Raw genomic sequence first — 20,257 nt, forward strand, 5'->3', positions numbered from 1 at the left:
TCCCCCACTCACTGTGTGGGCGGCACGGCGCTCGGAGCATGTGGTTCCTAGCCTCGATGTAGACTAAACTATTTACGGGCACCCCTTTTTGTCAAGCCACTGCCGGATGAAGGCCTCCCCTTGCTGTCTCTCGTGAAGGTTGTTTGACCGTACCCCTCCACGCTTGTCAGTGCGGGTTGGTGAAGGGAGGTGCTCAGGACCGCTTCGGATATCTTTGGCCCCAAATGTTAGCTGTGGCCGGGAATCAAACGCAGGCTGGCGAGTTCAAATCACCAGTGCCCGAACCACTGTCCCACCACAACCCCTTCTTGAGGGTTGATCAAATAAGTATATCTTTGGGGAAATCAACTGTAGATGTCCTATGGTCAAGTAATCCTTACCATAGGAATGTGGAATTTCCACCACTGGCTCTGCAGGGCTGTAAACAGGAAATGAGACACTGCCTTAAAGCGCATTTGAGCTGGAAACCATTTAACCTTTTTTTCTCCCATGGGGCATCATCATCATCATTGTAGTCATTATTTGTAAAGTACTCACGTGTCTCAAGGCATCAATGCAAGGTGATTAATGCTCCACCGATAACCAAATAATGAGGAACGAAAAAACAATCGCGGAACAGAGGTAAGCACGAGCCGAACCCGGAAGTGGCATTTTTACGACCAACATTTACATGAATGGTTGTATAGGGGCAGTGCGGACAGAGAGAGAGAGTGCGTGGGTGGAGGCAATGGGGGGATAGGGACAGTGCGTGGCCAGGTGGTCACGAGGGATAATGACAGGAGGGAACCATGGGGGGGGGGGGGGATGTTCGGGATTGGTTGAGACAGTTCGGGGAAAGAGGGCGTGGCCAGGGGTGGGGCGAGGCCACGCCAGGGGGAATATAAGGCGGAGGCCGAGAGAGCTCGGGGCTGCCTTGGGATCGGGATGGGCTGTCTCCACGCCGGCGTCGTCTCCGTGCCGCCGCTGTCTCCATGCGGTCGTTGCTTGGGTGCTGTCCTAGCCCAGGTAACTGCTGTTATTCTAGCTCAAGTGCTGTATGCTAGTCATAGCTAAGTATGGTAGGATATGGGAGTGCGTTATCTGCGCGACGCGCCCTAGTAAATAAAGAACGAAGGCAAGAGGTTGTCCGAGAGTTATGACAGTTGTATTAACCAAAAAATGTAATAAAGTTATTAAAAGATTAGTTTAAAATGTTATGCCAGGAGCATGCGGGCCCCTTTGCGAGTAAACAGATCACTATGTGAGTCTCTATGCGAAAAAAATCTTATTGATTCCCTCTCTCATCATCACTTTTACTTCTCAGCGCTTGGATGCAGCGTAACTTCCTCCAGGTGAATGGGGATAACACAGAGGTTATGCTCATTGGGTCTATGTCACCAACCAGCTGGTTGAGGCTGGGTCCATTCAGTCCCGATAATCGACGGACACAAAAACGGCCCTGAATAGGTAGTCAGGAAGCTCGGTGAATTCCTCGATCCAGCTTTAACTTTTTCGATTCGCACATTAAAAAATAAAATCGCCAAGGTTGCTTTTTTATTTACGGAACATTGCCCGGTTACGTGCCATCCTCTCAGCCGCTGATGTGAGGAAATTGGTTCGTGATTTTATTTCCCCACGCATTGACCACTACAACGGCTTGCGATCTGGAACCCCAAGTAAGCTGCTTTGTTGATTCCAGTCCAGTACTCTGTGGACTTCAGTCCAGCCCGGTACTCTGTCGACTCCAGTCCTGTACTCTGTCGACTCCAGTACAGTCCGGTACTCTGTTGACTCCAGTCTGGTACTCTGTCAAAAACTCTGAGGTGGGTGGACTTGGATCTTCTCTGCATCCCCAGAACGAAGCTCAAGTCCATGGACGATCGCTGGGCCTTGGCTTCCATGCCTCCTGGATTATGGAACTCTCTGCCGAAGGCTGTCAGCGAGTCTGGTTCGGTTGGGATCTCAGAATAAATGTTCTATTGCCATTGATGTAAAGTGCCTTGAGATTTTATGAAAGGCTGTAAACATGACGCGAGTCTACGGGTCTCTTTCTGATAAGAGTCCTCTCTCTAAGTACGGGCCTTTTATGTGAGCCTGTGGGTCTCTAAACGTGTCTACGGGTGTTCCGAATTAAGGGCTGCCCACGCAATACGTGAAATCCCAAAATTAGTTATGCCTCGCATGCGTGGGTGTGTTCAGTCAGACTCAATGTGACTTGGGCCTCGTCCGCCCTCGACATCGTGCAGGCGGCGCTTGCACGGGTCGTGACCTCTGGCAGTCGCTTCGTGTTTCATCGTCGCTCAACAATTTCGAGCGCTCGCCGGTGTTGTGGCTGCTCTCCGCGTCTCTTTGCGCCGGTGACCCAGAAAATATTTCTTCACGCGGCGCACCGAGCCACGGCCATGGTTGCTCATCACGCACCGCCCACAGAGCCAGATAGCATTCGGTGGGAAGTTCATCGCTGGGCGCCACTGTCTTGCGTCGGTAGCAAGTGAAGTTTTAGCGGCAGAATGAAGTTCCGCGAATTCCTCACGCTCACATGGCTACGGCGGTCTTGTGCTTGCGCCACTGGCTCAAGTTGGTGTTTGTGAGTCCAGGGAGGACAAGCGATTTTTGTTGAGCGACCTCTCTTGAGCGATCTCTGACCAGTGACCTCTGATGAGCGACCTCTGTTTTGCGACCTCTGATGAGCGATCTCAAAAGTCGAGTCCACGTGGGTTATCGTGGTGATTGTAGCTCAACCGTGGTGCTGTCATGGCCAGTGGCGTGACGCGTGCGTGCGTGAACTTTCCCGACGTGCGCTCCACGCTGGCTGAGAGAGCAACCGCCCGGATGCACTAAGCGTGCCAATCAACAGACAAGTAGATACACGGCAAGCACAAAAACACGCAGAGGAGAGAAAATCAAAAAGCGATTTTGCCAAGACTCTTAAAGTGCCATGGTCTCAACACATTCTCTCCTCGCTTCCTCTCGAAGCACTCTGCCATCGCGGGGCTCCGTAATTAGACTCCCTCTTATGGAGCTTAATGTTCTGTCCATCTTGATAGATGCTCTCCCGCCACAACCGTCCCACCCACTGCTGCTGCTGCGTGATGAGAGCAACCTCCCTTTGCGGACATGAGGAAACCCAGCTCGGATTCCCGGGGAGAGCCCTGCAGGAAGCGTTTTAATTATTGGCAGAGTGCAGAGAACCGCCCCCCCCCCCCCCCCCACATGGATGGCCAAACATAGCATTATCATCACCACCGCTATCTCACTCACCATCGTCAGTATCCTCTGGGCCTGCTGTGCGTGGCTGCATGTTTTGTTTAAGTCTCTGGCTTGTTAAATTTGCGAGCCGATGGCTGAGATGGCCGCGGTGCCACACACGAAGTGCAGCGCTGGCCCGAGAGTCGATGGAGCGCAGGAGCCAGGACGCACGTGGACCCGAGACAACCTCGTGCCCTCATTCTGCAGCGGATAGAGAATGGGCGAGCGACGATCGTGTGCCCGGCGGTGATGTCTATCGACCGGATACCGAACGCTGACCAGCTCCGAACAGAGGGCATTACTGGGTCTCATGAACTTCGGTTTGGCCCACGGCGGGCCCCTGCCGAAACCAGCCTCGGGGATGGCGACTTCCGATAAGGGCAAGCCCCAGCTGAGAGCTGCGCACTTGGGCGCTCCCAGGAGTGATGACAGTCTCGTGCCAAATGTACTCGGGGCGGCCTCAAATCAAAAGAGCCGCGTGCGAGCCAAGCGAAACCGGCGAGCGCTCGCGCAGTGCCTAACGCAAACATCGCAGACCACCGGGGGGAGTGGGGGGTCGACGGGTCGGGGGGGGGGGGCATGCCGTGTGCTACCTCGAGGCAAAATAGACAAAGTCAAACGTTCCCCACGTAGCCTCTAGAGGCTCTTGTGGCAAGTGCTGCGCTGTTAGCGAGCGCTTATTGAGGTCAATGTGGCCAGAACGTCGACCTGCCACGAACGAGGAGGGCGCCCCCCCCCCCGCCACCCCACGCGAGAGCTGGGTTAAGGCTGAGTCGACATAAAGGACAACAATCACTGCTGAAATTAGCCATGGCCGGAAATTGAGCAGCACGAGCCGGTGCCAATGAAGATGAGCCAACATGCACACCGCCAAGGTGATGCATTTCATCTGATGTGTCGAGGCGTGAATCTTGCCACGTGTGTAAACAGCACATGCTTCAGCCATCGATTGTTAATGGAATTCATAGTTTGCATACATATGGGATTACAAAGATTGGCCCGAATAGGCTTAACAGACTGTTGGGGCAAGGGCTGTTAGCGAGCACCTATGAAGGCTGGTATGGTGCACGAGGGGGTGGGTGGCCAGGATCTTGCCCAGCCGCCTGTCTCCCTCGTGGCGATGTTTGCCCACCGCATTGGGTACTCATTTAAGGTTGAGTCGACCTATGGGAGGCCCAATACCAGGTCAAATATTCGCCACTGTTCGTGGTTGGTTAATGGAGGGCACGGGGACCGGCACAGATATCGCTCGCTGATGATTTTAGCCATGGCCGGTGACCAGACTCGGGTCGCCGGGTTCGTAGCACAGCACGCTAACCACTGCACCACCGCTCCCCACACACACACACACAATCACGAGCACCCACACGCCTGCGTACATCAGTGCTCATGCGCACGTACACGCGCGCCGCTCTCTCGGCCCTGGTGCACACGGGGTGGGACAATGGGGCGGCGTCAGCGCCTTCCTGCCCACAGCCCCAGGAAACCGACGGCCCTGACGCAAAGCCCCTGACCGAGGTTTTTCCCCCCCCCCAGGAACCGCCGCTGCCACCGCCGCCGCCGCCACCACCGCGGTGGTCACTGCAGCAGCAGCAGCAGCCAGAGAAACAAAGCAGTATTCCTGCCAAAAGCCCCAAGCTCTTATCGCAATGTAATCACAAGCAGCGTAATAATGTGGAACTTCCTCCTCACGCTGCCCGCCCTTGATCGCCGCATCTCGCAGCCTGCCACCTTTTATAATTCGCGACATTTCAAACGCGGGGGGGGGGGGGCTACGATACGGCTTCGGTGGCAAGAATCATCGGAGGGCCTCATGGCGGTGTTTTTCATTTTAATCGAGTTTTTACTGTCCGAGGGAACAAGCCGTAAGTGTTTCCTTCCAAAGTATCTTAAATATTTAAACTCCGGCAAAGGTTTTGTTGTGTAAACGTCATTATCGTGGAGAGAAGGGCGCTCTGCGTCGGAAAATAAACACTTCACGACATAAAACCCCTGCGGCGTGGCCAAATTTATTGCCGAGGTAACTTTCCCGGTGGTGGCCGCAAGCCACGGACAACCGCAACGGTGTTTCACCACCGCCACCGTCGGCGTCCGGCGCGCGTGCGAATTCTTTGCTCCGCTCCCTGGGCCGCAAAGAAACCGAGGCCGGCGCGGTCGCCGCTATCTGGTGCGCGAGCTTCCTGGGCGGCTGCAGCGCCGCGATTGCCCACCCCCCACCCCGACTTCACTGAGGGAGTCCAAATAGCACCACCGAACAACGCCCATTGGCTCCTCGCGTACAATTTTTTTGCCAAAAAAATAAAAGCGAGGGAGCCGGCTGGGCCCTGCGCTGGCGTCCTCTGACCTCAGCTAAAAGGGTGGCGGGGGGGTCCCGCATGCCTCGCGCCTGCATTGGGGGCACAAGCCGCGCGAGGGCTTGGGGTGAGGGTCCCCAACGAGAGGAGGGGGGCGGGGGTTCCCGGGATGACACGAAGGTGAGGACCTCGAGGGGACTCGGTCCCGTCGACCGGCCCCACCGTTCCTCGGCCCGCTTTGCCACAGCCGTGCCGGCAGGTGCAATCGCACCACGACTCGATCCTCCAGCTTGCCATGCCGGCTACTGCTGCTGCTGCTGCCGCGTGGCCACGCGCGAATGCACATCGCCGGACGCTGGGTGACGCATCCGACGGTGTCATTACGCCTCATTACAGGGGCTTGCGTGGCCGAATTCGTTCCCAGCTCCGCACCACCTCCCGTCTTTAGCCACGACAGTGGCAGGCTGCGGGGACGTTTCTGTGACCACCCCCCCCCCCCCCCCCCCCCACGGCAGAGTGCTGCGTCTCTCTCCGGGTCGTTATCGGCGTCTTGGTTGGGCACGATGCCTTGACGTTGTCGCTGCCACGTGCCCGGGAGCTTCAGTTCTTGAAGAAGCTTCCGTGGTTACGTGGAAGCACACAAAACGTCGGACATCGTGCCCGAATCAAGACGCCCGGTATGACTCGGAAAGCTGCACGGAGCGACCGCAAGAACCTGCATGGTGGGGGGGATGGGGGGGGGGTAGAGAGAGCTGAGCTCGCGAGTTTGTAGACCGTGGCTGGGACTCGAACCAGGCCCCTCCCCCCCACGCGAGGTCACGGTCGGCCGTGGGGGCAGCAAATGGGCAGAGCGCAAAATCCATCAGAGGATGCGCACGAGAGCGGCCCTTGAACTCCGCGCCGATTGATGGCCACGCCGTCGAGCGCACGTGCCGCGTGAACGGCTGGCAGCGCCACTTGTACGGTACTTAGTCAGGTGGTACCTAGTCAGGTGGTACTTAGTCAGGTGGTACTTAGTCAGGTGGTGCTTAGTCAGGTGGTGCTTAGTCAGGTGGTGCTTAGTCAGGAGGTGCTTAGTCAGGAGGTGCTTAGTCAGGTGGTACTTAGTCAGGTGGTGCTTAGTCAGGTGGTACTTAGTCAGATGGTACTTAGTCAGGTGGTGCTTAGTCAGGAGGTACTTAGTCAGGTGGTGCTTAGTCAGGAGGTACTTAGTCAGGTGGTACTTAGTCAGCAGGTACTTAGTCAGGAGGTACTTAGTCAGGTGATGCTTAGTCAGGTGGTGCTTAGTCAGGAGGTACTTAGTCAGGTGGTGCTTAGTCAGCAGGTACTTAGTCAGGAGGTACTTAGTCAGGTGGTGCTTAGTCAGCTGGTACTTAGTCAGGAGGTACTTAGTCAGGAGGTACTTAGTCAGCAGGGACTTAGTCAGGAGGTACTTAGTCAGGATGTACTTAGTCAGGATGTACTTAGGTGGTGCTTAGTCAGCTGGTACTTAGTCAGGTGGTACTTAGTCAGATGGTACTTAGTCAGGTGGTACTTAGTCAGGTGGTGCTTAGTCAGGTGGTACTTAGTCAGGTGGTACTTAGTCAGGTGGTACTTAGTCAGCAGGTACTTAGTCAGGTGGTACTTAGTCAGGTGGTACTTAGTCAGGTGGTACTTAGTCAGGTGGTGCGTAGTCAGCTGGTACTTAGTCAGGAGGTACTTAGTCAGGTGGTACTTAGTCAGATGGTACTTAGTCAGGTGGTACTTAGTCAGGTGGTACTTAGTCAGGTGGTGCGTAGTCAGCTGGTACTTAGTCAGGAGGTACTTAGTCAGGTGGTGCTTAGTCAGCTGGTACTTAGTCAGGTGGTACTTAGTCAGGTGGTACTTAGTCAGATGGTACTTAGTCAGCAGGTACTTAGTCAGGTGGTACTTGGTCAGGAGGTACTTAGTCAGGATGTACTTAGTCAGGTGGTGCTTAGTCAGGTGGTACTTAGTCAGCAGGTACTTAGTCAGGAGGTACTTAGTCAGCAGGTACTTAGTCAGGAGGTACTTAGTCAGGAGGTACTTAGTCAGGAGGTACTTAGTCAGGTGGTACTTAGTCAGCAGGTACTTAGTCAGCAGGCACTTAGTCAGTAGGTACTTAGTCAGTAGGTACTTAGTCAGGAGGTACTTAGTCAGGAGGTACTTAGTCAGGAGGTACTTAGTCAGGAGGTACTTAGTCAGGTGGTACTTAGTCAGGAGGTACTTAGTCAGGAGGTACTTAGTCAGGTGGTACTTAGTCAGGTGGTACTTAGTCAGGAGGTACTTAGTCAGGTGGTACTTAGTCAGGTGGTACTTAGTCAGGAGGTACTTAGTCAGGTGGTACTTAGTCAGGTGGTACTTAGTCAGGAGGTACTTAGTCAGGTGATACTTAGTCAGGAGGTACTTAGTCAGGTAGTACTTAGTCAGGAGGTACTTAGTCAGGAGGTACTTAGTCAGGTGGTACTTAGTCAGGAGGTACTTAGTCAGGTGATACTTAGTCAGGTGGTACTTAGTCAGGTGGTACTTAGTCAGCAGGTACTTAGTCAGGTGGTACTTAGTCAGGAGGTACTTAGTCAGGTGGTACTTAGTCAGGAGGTAATTAGTCAGATGGTACTTAGTCAGATGGTACTTAGTCAGGAGGTGCTTAGTCAGGAGGTACTTAGTCAGGTGGTAGTTGGTCAGGAGGTACTTAGTCAGGAGGTACTTAGTCAGGTGGTACTTAGTCAGCAGGTACTTAGTCAGGTGGTACTTAGTCAGCAGGTACTTAGTCAGGAGGTACTTAGTCAGGTGGTACTTGGTCAGGAGGTACTTAGTCAGGAGGTACTTAGTCAGGAGGTACTTAGTCAGCAGGTACTTAGTCAGGAGGTACTTAGTCAGGTGGTACTTGGTCAGGAGGTACTTAGTCAGGAGGTACTTAGTCAGGAGGTACTTGGTCAGGTGGCACTTAGTCAGGTGGTACTTAGTCAGCAGGTACTTAGTCAGGAGGTACTTAGTCAGATGGTACTTAGTCAGCAGGTACTTAGTCAAGTGGTACTTAGTCAGTTGGTACTTAGTCAGGTGGTACTTGGTCAGGTGGTACTTAGTCAGCAGGTACTTAGTCAGGTGGTGCTTAGTCAGGTGGTACTTAGTCAGGAGGTACTTGGTCAGCAGGTACTTAGTCAGGTGGTACTTAGTCAGGAGGTACTTAGTCAGGTGGTACTTAGTCAGGTGGTACTTAGTCAGGTGGTACTTAGTCAGGAAGTACTTAGTCAGCAGGTACTTAGTCAGGTGGAACTTAGTCAGGTGGTACTTAGTCAGGTTTTGCTTAGTCAGGAGGTACTTAGTCAGCAGGTACTTAGTCAGCAGGTACTTAGTCAGGTGGTGCTTAGTCAGGTGGTGCTTAGTCAGGAGATGCTTAGTCTGGTGGTACTTAGTCAGGTGGTACTTAGTCAGGTGGTTATTAGTCAGCAGATACTTAGTCAGGTGGCACTTAGTCAGGTGGTACTTAGTCAGCAGGTACTTAGTCAGCAGGTACTTAGTCAGGTGGAACTTAGTCAGGTGGAACTTAGTCAGCAGGTACTTAGTCAGGTTGTACTTAGTCACGAGGTACTTAGTCAGGAGGTGCTTAGTCAGGTGGTGCTTAGTCAGGTGGTGCTTAGTCAGGTGGTACTTAGTCAGGTGGTTATTAGTCAGCAGGTACTTAGTCAGGAGGTACTTGGTCAGGTGGTACTTAGTCAGGTGGTACTTAGTCAGCAGGTACTTAGTCAGGAGGTACTTAGTCAGATGGTACTTAGTCAGGTGGTACTTAGTCAGGAGGTACTTAGTCAGGTGGTACTTAGTCAGGAGGTACTTATTCAGGTAGTACTTAGTTAGGTGGTGCTTAGTCAGGTGGTACTTAGTCAGGTAGTTCTTAGTCAGGAGGTGCTTAGTCAGGTGGTACTTAGTCAGGAGGTACTTAGTCAGGAGGTGCTTAGTCAGGTGGTACTTAGTCAGGAGGTACTTAGTCAGGAGGTGCTTAGTCAGGTGGTACTTAGTCAGTTGGTACTTAGTCAGGTGGTACTTAGTCAGGTGGTACTTAGTCAGGTGGTACTTAGTCAGGAGGTGGAGCCCTGCAAACCCAACCACGGCTACCATCGGTGCTGAATGACATCTTGACCTGATATACTCTTTGGTTCTATTCGGTAAAGTATTCGGTAAAGTCACGTAGGTGACTTTACCGAATAGAACCAAAGAGTATGGAACCAAAGAGGATGGATCCTTGCAGTCACGAAAGCTTCAAATCTAGAATTGACCTGATATGATCGCCCCTTGGTCCAACCCTAGCCACCGTGATGATGACAATGAGAGAGGGAACGAGAGACGCAAACTGCAAACACGCAGCAGGCTTCATCAGGGTCGGGATCGAACCCACGACCTCCCGTGCACCCGGCGAGGTAGTTAACATCTCCTAGCCACCGAGGGAAGCGGCAACGAGTCTCGGGGAACGCGAGGAGGAACGCTCCGAACGTCTCGGTGCACGGCACGCGCTTTGCATTTAGATGGGCCCCGCGCAGGAGCCGCTCGTCGCCGCGTTGACAAATGTCACCGGCGGAGCGAGCGCTTGTTACGACACGGCAGGGAGCACACTCCCTGAACGATGGCTGTCCTCACAGGGCCCACCACAAAACGATTCTGCATCACCATTCCATTCTGTGCCGACCCCCGCCCCTCGCCTCTCATCGGTCAGAATAACCGGGCAGTGGAAGAGCAGAGAACACCGAGGTTTCCGTTACGAGCGGCCGGCGGGCAAAACGAGACGGACGGCACGACAAATGGATCGCTGCGATTGTTGTCACCTCGGAGTGCGAGACTAATTGTCCTAATGTTCGCTGCTGACGGCGATGTTTTTTTGTTGTTATTGCTGCTGGCGCCTAATGAAGGTTTAATGGCACGAGCGTTGATTAAATTGAACACGTTTCCTCCTCTTTGCATCGCTAATTCCTGCCGCACGAGAACAAATAAACAGCAACGATAACTATGGACACACGAGGCCTCGCGGTTGATTACTCCCTGACATTTAGCATCTGGGGAGCCCTGGTGAGGGCTTGCACAGAGAGAGGGGGGGGGGGGGGTGCATCCTGCTCCTCACATGCGAGGGCCCATGTGAGGAGCAGGAGGAGGAGGAGGTCGACTCCGGCCTTATTAGTCTCGAGCCGAGTGCCACAGGCTCCACGGCAGCCGCGCTCAGATGCAAACGAGTTTGATGGACTGCCGAGCGGGCGGGCGGGCGGTGATAGACGGGCGAGGGGGGGGTTCCACCACATCCCCATCACAGCTGTCTCGAGCCTCGCTCACAGCGAGCTCCGCCGTGACAACCCTCGCCGGGACTTCCCTCCCCCCACCAACCCGTCCCGGTCTCCCGGCAGCGATACCCCCCACCCACCTCGTGTCACCAATGGAATTTCGTGCACGGCAACGACGTCGCGCTGGACGGTAATTCTGTCCGCGGTGAGGAATTCTGGCCACGCAGATTGGCGGCGCGCGGTCATTCGCAGGAACACTCGCAGGGACACTCGCACGGACACGCGCAGGGACATGCGTGTGGACACGCGCAGGGACACGCGTGTGGACGTGTGCGACCAGACGCCGCTCAAATTGATGTCACGCGCAAAGCTGTTGATTTCACCAAAGGGCCGCAAACCTCTGGCCCGGCAAACCAACATTTCGCGACCACGGCCTCCGTCAACACCTGTCGCTGGCGGAATGACGACGCCGTGCGTCGATGGGTGTCGCCGCTCGTGAATGAATGAATGAATAACTACTGCCGAGTCACCCAGAAACGTGGCCGATCTCGTTCGATCTCCGGAGCTATGCAGGCGGAGAGTCTGGTCAGCTCTCATATTGGCGACTACCGATGCATGCCAGGTGTTGTAGGCTTGGGGGCTGCGAGGTCGCCACACAATGGCAGTGCAGCAGTTGATTCTTGAATCTATCCGTGCGGACCTTCGGGTGTAATGCCCTCGTGTGTTTTCTTCCCCGGATTCCCTGCTCGTGAGTGCTGCAGCAGGTGTGTGCCGTCCCCGGCGACACGGGCGGCTATTCCGAGCGGGTTCACTCAGGACATTGAATTTCCCGGGTTCAGCAGAAACAGGAGTGGACTCCAGTTTGCTTCGATCCTCCCGGGAGCTGCGACCGGCACCCTACAAATGAAACCAATCCCAATCCAGACGCACCGCTCCGCTGCGTGGAGCTGGGAGCTGTCTCCTGGTGGAGCGTGTGATATGGCCAGGGTGTGGTAGTACGGAAAGTTGTTTTTGGAATAATGATAATTATAATAGGCACGATTTATAGTGCACGAATATTTCACGAATTGGACACATCGTTCGATCGAGAACAGAGCCTGTGCAAGTGGAAAAGCCTGGACAGGTGAGGCCTAAATAAGTTGTAGCTGAAAAAGGTGAGAGCATGAACAGGCAGGTGAGAGTTGATGAGTCTCATCTGGTTGATGTTTACCAATGACTGGACACACTCACACACAAAACAAACCAAAATGTTGTGATGCGCTTAATTTGGTTCACTGCCAGACCATCCTTCCAGGGCACAGAGTGTGGATGAAGGTGTCAATTGATTGCGACGTCAGAAGAGCTGTCGTGAACCTCATCTTTCACGGCTGTCGAGTGGACACGTTGTGGTGCACTGCTCGCCGCAGAGTTCCAGATGGAAATGTATTGGTGTTGTGACACGGTGGCGATAGCGCATTTGGAATACAAACATGGATTTGAAAGAAAAATAAGCGGAAAGTTTGGCAAAATAAAATAATAACGTGTTTAGCAGAGCCCGCCGGGAGGAGTGGATGAAGGAGGCGGGGGAGGGGGGCGGGCAGCGTCTCTCATGGCCCCTTGCCCCCCCCCCCATGTGTGTACGCATGTCGGCATATACGTGTGCGTGCACACGGTGGGGCCGTGCGTGCACGGTGCTCACCGTCCTCCCATGACCCCGCCGGACTCGACGTGACCTCCGGCCATGACCTAAAGTAAGGTCCCCCCACTTTGTGAAAGCACCCCCCCCCAACCAACCCCCCCCCCCACCCGCACGCCACTGAACCCCGGCGCCCCCCCCACCCCGCTCCTCCACACACACACACAGGAGCAATCGTTCCGGGCCCAAACTGCAATTAGCGCAACGGTGAAAATTAGCCACCGAAGGGCTGTACACTTTGCGTGCCCGAATCACAACACCGCGGGATCACGTTGATGTTGTTACAGGGTGGTGGGTGGGTGGAGGGGGGGCGGCTGCTGCTTCAGATTAAAAAAAAACAAATAGCGAGCGCGACGCCGCCACGCATCACCGTGAACTTGCACCGTGGCGCCCGCGGCGACGCGCGGGGCACTTGGTCGTTGATGGGGGGGTGGGACCCGCGGAGACGCTCACGGCGGCGCCGGCGGACGAGGGCCAAACGCATCACGGATTCTAGAGCCCCGCCCGCCCGCCTTCCCCCCCCCCCCCCCCACCACTTTCGCTTCTCCACTGCGAGCGGCCCTTTAGTCATGGAAGGCTGCCACGTGCCCGTAGCGGTCTGCAGTGCGTGACTCGGTTTGTGTGTTTAATGTCAACTGCGAATGCCACGAGCCCATGGTGGGTGTTTTTGTTGCACGGGGGCATTGCCGAAGTGGGATTTGCCCTTTTTCATGGCTGGGAGAGAATTTTGTTTGTGGTTTTAGCCGGGAAACAACGCGCGTGCGCAGGCCTCGTCACTTCCCCCACCCCACCCCACTACCGATCGCCGTCCGGCCGCCTTCGCCAGGGCTCTGCCACTTCCACCCTTCCGCCCCCCTCCCTCGCTGACCCCTGGCAAAGGGGGACCCCACGTGCGGTGGCGGCGCCGCTACAGTTGCCACCGTTGAATGTGATGAATAATGGCATTATTCTTTCAATCATAAGAAGACAAATTGCCACGTGGGCAATTTCGTGAACGTATTAAGGTTCAAGCGCGACTCGGAGGTGCGGATCGCGCGCTTAGAAGTCACCGTACGTTGTTTGGGGCGGCAGTGCGGAATCTCTCGCGTGGCTATCTGAAGAGTTGAATCAGCGCCGCTTGCAGTCAGGAGTCACGTTGCGCGTGAAACGCGTACGGGGCACTCTGATCGCGCAACACCGCTCCACCTCAAGCCGCTCAGCCTCAGCCCATGTGCGCTGACAAGGCCACTGCACCGTGACCACCAAGCCCATCGAGTCCACCAGCCTGCCGTGTCCACCGTGGCCATCACGCTCAGCCACAACCCACCTCACCCACCTCACCCACTGCACTCACCACATCCACTCTGCACCGCCTTAACGAATAGGAAAACAAATACGGCGCTATTTGCTGCTGGTAAAAACTGCGAAAAGATAACCTCCCAAAGACTGAGCATCCCCTGATACAGTATATTCACGCAGCATACAGATGTGCAGGTGTGGCTATAGACACCCAATGTATATCATCGTCATCATCATCATCATCATCTTTCCAACACCATTGCCCATCACTCGCGGTCCTGCGATGGCCACAGTCCATCATCTCGCTCCCTGCACCCCAGTCGCTCTTCCTCGCTCCGTCCGCACCACGGCCAGATGAAGACGAACGCCCTCGCGAGGACCGGCATCCCGCCCGCGCATGGCGAACAAACGCGCGCTTGCAGTGCCGCAGCCACGTTCGAAAGGCAAACGGGATCGCTGTGCCCTCGGCAACACAACAACGACGCCGCCGTGCGCTCCGCGTGGCCCTCGCCCGGACACGCGGGGCGAGCGGCGCGCACGGGCGGGCTGGCGCGGTCCTCTTCACACCGTGGCTCCCAGGACCCCCGCGCACGCCAGCCGTCAATACGGGTAACGTATCGCCAGGCATGTCCCCTCTCGATTTCCGCATCGCAAAAAAAAATCGATGGAGGGGCCACGGAGCCAACCTCCGGGCACGCGCATTGCACTCTCAGCACGTCCCGAGTAATTAATGGGCTGGGGGTAAATTACCAAAGCGTGGGAGGGTGGCAGAGAGGAAGGGGAGCGGGGGTGGCCTGGGAGAGTGCGCTAAGATGAAAAAACACACGGTGCGTGTAACGCTCACGCTCGGAACGCACAGGGCGGGGAGAGAGAGAGAGAGAGGGAGACAGACATTTTGCACCGCGCAAGTCTCCTGAAAATTATTCCATCGCTCACGGAGATTTACAGTGAGGTTTGTTCTCCGCTAATGCAATAACGGCCCCGCCGCTCTAAAACACCTTAATGGAAGCGCTAGCAGGCCTTGTGCGACACCGGCATAAATATAAATAAGAGATGAGCTACGCTGCTCTAAATTACGATAAACGACGCCTGAATAATTGCTTATGGTAATGTAGCTCCCGGCAGCGCAACCAGATCAGAGCAAAATCCTACAGATGTAGAACTAATTTTTTCTAACCTTTTGGTTGAATTAAATTAGATGTGAACTACGTGGGGGGGGGGGGGGGGGTGGGCGTGGTGGATCGAGGTTTTCATTGAAAGAAACATCCAGAAAAATAGCAAATCCAGAGGAGTGGAAAAACCCAACTCGAACACAAACCCAGCTCCAACAACAACACAGCAAACACTCACCACTGAAGTAAAACTTCCGACACAACAGCCAATGATTGCGGGTGTGGATTGTATGGGCCATGGTGGTGCGAGAGGTTAAATGGCTCCACCTCTTCATAGCCCAGCTCCTGGGCCCCTCCGCCCCATGAATCCTGGTGCAGTTACACCCAGGGCTGCCTAGAATGCGACACATACAAAACAGGCAATTTCCCCCGGGCCTCGCACCAAAAGAGGGCGCCCACGCCAAGCCTATTTTTGTCGCTCGTAACGAGCAGGGCCTCACGTGGCCTTCTACCCAGGAGCTCCAGAACCTCCGGGCGGTCCTGGTCGCGCCACCTGCACTGCTCGGCAGCTACGCCACCGATGACGACGCCGCCACCTCTGCGCGGAACGGTGGCACGCGGGCGTGCGCACGTGCGTCAGGGGGAGGCGAGCAGCGGAAGGGGTGCGTGTGTTCCGGCACCTACGTGATCTCGTCGTTCTGGAACAGCAGCTCCCCGATCGCGTCCTCGTAGTCCTCCCCGCCGCCCTTGGCCAGGCCCTCGACGGTGCGGAATGGCACCACGACGGTGCCGCGGGAGCCCGAGCTGCGCACCACCCGCACCTCCATGATGCCCACGCTCTCGCTCACGTGCGTCACCGTCTCCTCGAAGAGGAACACGCCGGCGTGGTCGTCGTCCAGGATGATCACGGTGGCCACCGACGGCTCGGACAGCAATGCCCTGGGCGCCGCATTGTTGTGGTTGGCCTCGAACTTTCCACCGCCGCTAGCGCCTCCGACGCCGGCGCCGCCGTCCTCGCTGCCAGTGCGCACGTTGCTCAGTCGCACGTAGAAGTGCTCGTCCTCCTCGAAGATGTCGTCGTCGATGATGCCGATGGCGATGTCCTTCTCCGTCTCGCCCGGCTTGAACACCACCGTGCCCTCCTGGAACTCGTAGTCGGAGCCCGCGTTGGCCGAGCCGTCCTCGGTGCGGTAGTCCACGTAGAGCGTCGCGCTCGGGTCCCCGCCCCTGCGCTGCACGGTCACCGCGCACGTGCCGCAGTTCTCCAGGCACTTGTAGGAGCTCGGCTCGAAGTAGACGCGGCAGCGCACGTCACCGCCGCCCGCGCCGTCGCCCGCGTCGATGCGAACCTCCTGCACGCTCGCCGCCTTGCGCGCCTGGTCGGCCGCGTGCTTCTTCAGGATGTTGCCGGCGCCCGTCATCATGCGCGTCGCCTGGATGCGGTAGAAGGCGCGGCTCTTCTGCTGCTGGCTCAGCAGCTGGTAGTTGGCCATCTCCGTCAGGTGCTCCAGGTCCTTGTCCGGGTGCTTGCGCTTGAGCTCCTTGAGGATCTGGATCATCTCCTTGCGGCTCTCCTCCACGTCGCGCTCGTCCAGCGCCGACAGCGAGCTGTCGATGGCCGCCACGTCGCCGTGCGAGTTCAGGATCTTGCCGTCCATCTCGATGGAGCTCTTGACGCGGTCGCCCTCCGACTCGATGATGAGACCGCGCTTGTTTCGGTACTTCTTGTACATGTACTTGTAGAAGAGCAGCCGCCGGTCGGCCACCCAGGCGAACACCACGCAGACTGGGAAGAACATGAGCGTGACGAGGCCCTCCCAGATGTCCACGATGCCCGGAGTGATCACGGCCAGGATCAGGTAGAGCCAGATGTACGCGAAGATGCTCCACGTGGCCGTCACGAAGAACACGCGCAGGTGCTTGATCTTGCGCGTCTCGCCGTCGGGCACCACGTACACGCAGATGGCGATGATGACGAACATGTTGAAGGCCGCGCTGCCCACGATGGTGCTGGGCCCCAGTTCGCCCGCCTTGAACTGGTGCCCGCACACCTCGATGACGGAGAGCAGGATCTCAGGCGCCGATGAGCCCAGCGCCATGAGGGTCAGGTTCGACACCGTCTCGTTCCAGATGCGCACCGTCGTGGTGATGGTCTCGCCGCTCGGCTTCTTGATGGTGATCTCCTTCTCCTGCGACGTGATCACCTCGATGGACGACATGAAGCGGTCGGCGATGATGGACACGCCCAGGAACATGTAGATCATCCCGACGAAGTATACCACCGCCCTCGCGATCTTATCACCGGTCGACGGATTGGTGGGCAACCACACGGGCAGCAGCAGGCCCTTCCTGCACTCCATTGTGCCGTTGCACACCCTCGATTTGTTCCCCCCCGTCGACGTGTCGACCTCGGCGCTGGCGCCCTGCATCAGCAGCGCCGCGGCCGCCACCGCGAGGGAAAGCCATGGGCAGCGCAGCAGGCCCAGCCGCCAGACGCCCATCGTGGATCCTCGGGGGGGGGGGGCGGGGGGCGGTGGGCGCACGCCCACGGCGAAGGGACGCCTTGAGATCCCGAGGCCTGGTAGACACGCGCCGGACACGTGCTCATTAATGAGGGACTGTGGGCAGTCAGGGATTCATTCCTCACTCTCGATACTTTCCACAACATTGCTAGGCTGCCTCGGAGTAGGGATTATCAGAGTAATGCACTATCTCTCGGATACGAGCTACGCCTAACCGTAGCAATCCTGTATTATTGTGCCCTGTGTTCACGTAATCACATCAAGACGAAGTAAATGTCGTTAGGACTAATTAAGGCGAGGAGGATGTGGCTGGGAGCTCGAATAATTGCCAGAGCGGCGTTCCGAACCGATCCGACTGACGTTAAGCACCAGGGCACGATCCACGAGCTGGCGAATGTCCCTTCTAGATTTGGCTCTTTGGTTCAAACGTTCACATTTCCATTTCCCGCCGATGAGGTAAATAACCCGGGAAATGTTTCAGCCGTGTCGTCACGATGCTGATCTGCCTCGTGGTGAGGATTGTTTTTTTTTACAATTATTTACCCAGGAAAGCCTCGATTAGTCTCCTTAAACTAAAACTATTAAAAATATATATTTTACCAGGTAAGGCCCACTGAGCTATAAAAAAATATTTTTCAGAACCCACCTGGTCACAAATGATAGCTCAATGAAGTGGCTTCTCGTGTGGAAATGTACAGCAGCTAAATACTCTAAACGCATGTTCCTAAATGTGGAGGGAAAAACCGGAAAACCCGGAGAAAAATCCACGTGACCACGGGGAGAGAGACACACAAACTCCAAATATACAGGTGTCAAGGTTGGGATCGAACCCATGGCCTCCAGCATACGAGGCAGGGGAGTTAACATCTTGCTAGCCTGGCACTTTCACGTCAATGAAGGAGGGCCCTCTTTCTTCAGTAGGTACCTGCCACACTGGGATATTGTGCCAATTTTACTCACGAGAGCGACTCTCTTACCCTCTGGTCTCTCCATGTTCTGTGAAGAAAGAGGTCCCATTGCCCAAAACGTCGCCGATTATGTCCTCTTCACTATTTTAAGGCCCACGGTGTTATTTCCGAATGTTTTAAGTTGTTGTTTGTGCTTGTGGGCCCCTGCCAGCGCAGCGGTATCACCAACTAAATTCCATTAATGAGAGTTTGGCATGTCACAGGCAACAGTAGTATCCGGAGAAAACCCACCACTCATACGAGGGGGGTGGGCACTCAACACCGCCACCTCCTGGCCACATCCTCGCAGCGCTCCGCCTGCGGCACCCGGCCAAAGCCGCATGTGGTCACCCATCCAAGCACGAAGTAGGGCTCAAACCCTCGCTCAGCCTCCGAGAATCCGACGAGATCGGACGCGTTCAGGGTGATTCGATCGTAGCCCAAGTGGGACGTGAATTTTAAAGCCACACCTGGGTAATGACATTCACCCACGCCTAACCCAGCAGCAGTAGCGCGAGAGAGGCAGAGGCGGCGCGGTCGCGTGCCTATGACCTCGTTCAGCCTTGATTTGTAATTGATTCATGAACTCACTGGCCGGGCGATTATTTTATTTTTTTTGCCGGTGGTATAATGCTCTTCTGAGGGGAAACAAAAGGGATATGGGGCTACCCTTTCCCCTTGGAGGGAAAGCCATTCTATTTTGACTTGGGGGGGGGGGGGGTGGGGTAAAGCCATTCACTGTACTCCCTAAATTAATATTGGATTCACGGGCCACCCTTAGCTACACTCCCTCCGCCCCTACCCTAAATTAATATTGGATTCACGGGCCAGCCTTAGCTACACTCCCTCCGCCCCTACCCTAAATTAATATTGAATTCATGGGCCACCCTAAGCTACACTCCCTCCGCCCCTACCATCTTCCCACACCCCCGCCGTCGCTTTGTGGGGAGACGGGCCTGATGGTGAGCGCGTGGGCGGGAGCAGGAATTATCTAAGGGATTAAATGAGGGCGGAGGGGAGAGTGCGAGGAGTTAAAGGCCACGGGGGCGAGCGGGGCGAGCGAGCGAGGGAGGGAGTGAGATACGTGGCCGCCGATCAAGAGTTCGGCCCACGTTTCATAATTCATCGACGTGAGAGTCTTTTAATGCACTTTGATAAATGTATGGAGCTGCGCTTGGGGACGCGGATCTGGCCGTTGCCGACTGTCAGTGTCGGCTCGGTCCCTGCCTGCCTGCCTGCGACGGTCACTTCCCCTGACTCGCGAAGCCTCGGATTTCCCACCACGCAGCCTCCTCGCTCTCGACTGCCTCTGCGTCTTTGCTAAACGTGGCGCAGCCCGACCCGAGGTCGGCAACAACGGGGGCAGAGAGGAAAAAAACCCCGTAACTCATTTACAACTCAATCGTGAGATTGTGTACGAAAAAAAACCCACGCACAATGCGGACAAACGCAACGTGACGGCAGGGTGGGAGCGACGGGGGGAGGGCCATGGGGAAGGCGAGGGCAGCGTAATTGGACACTGAATTGCTTAAATAAGGGGACTCATAAATCACGGGGCCCTAATCGCATTAAGACAATTACGTTGAGAGGTATGCATTGTAACAGGTGCGTTATTTCCACGAGGCACATGTGGAAAAGTCGTCAGGATCTTTCTGAAATGTTGCATACAGCTGGGTGGCGTGGGGGGTGCCTGTCCAAACGAAAAACTCTGGCCAGCGTTGCCCACTCAGGAAACCCTATAAACACATTTCACAGTGGGTTTGGGTTTTTTCTGGGTCAAGAGGCAAAAAATAACAATTTCCATACGTTGACCAAGCTCAGCGTAGCCTAACAGCGGAATGAGACGCGTGCTCAAGTAGACTATACGACATAATTTCTCTCGGGCACAGTAATTGTGACCGCAGATTGAGTTTCACTGGACACCAATTCGACTCGGGATC

At 55.6% G+C, this 20,257-nt stretch overlaps 1 protein-coding gene across 2 annotated transcripts in view; it reads right to left on the minus strand.

Moving 5' to 3' along the window:
• LOC116948438 (sodium/calcium exchanger 1-like) overlaps positions 1-20,257 on the minus strand; it is a 109,097-nt gene that overhangs the window by 84,251 nt on the left and 4,589 nt on the right. For both annotated transcript variants that reach the window (XM_032965116.2, XM_032965115.2), the window contains exon 2: positions 15,533-17,426. In XM_032965116.2, coding sequence (XP_032821007.1) covers positions 15,533-17,349 — 1,817 coding nt within the window. In that variant the 5' untranslated portion in view covers positions 17,350-17,426. The remainder of the gene's footprint in view (positions 1-15,532; positions 17,427-20,257) is intronic.

This window comes from Petromyzon marinus, chromosome 33 (assembly GCF_048934315.1).
Source record: "Petromyzon marinus isolate PM22_M1 ecotype Great Lakes invasive population chromosome 33, UKy_Petmar_22M1.pri1.0, whole genome shotgun sequence".
Taxonomy (NCBI): Eukaryota; Metazoa; Chordata; class Hyperoartia; order Petromyzontiformes; family Petromyzontidae; genus Petromyzon; species Petromyzon marinus.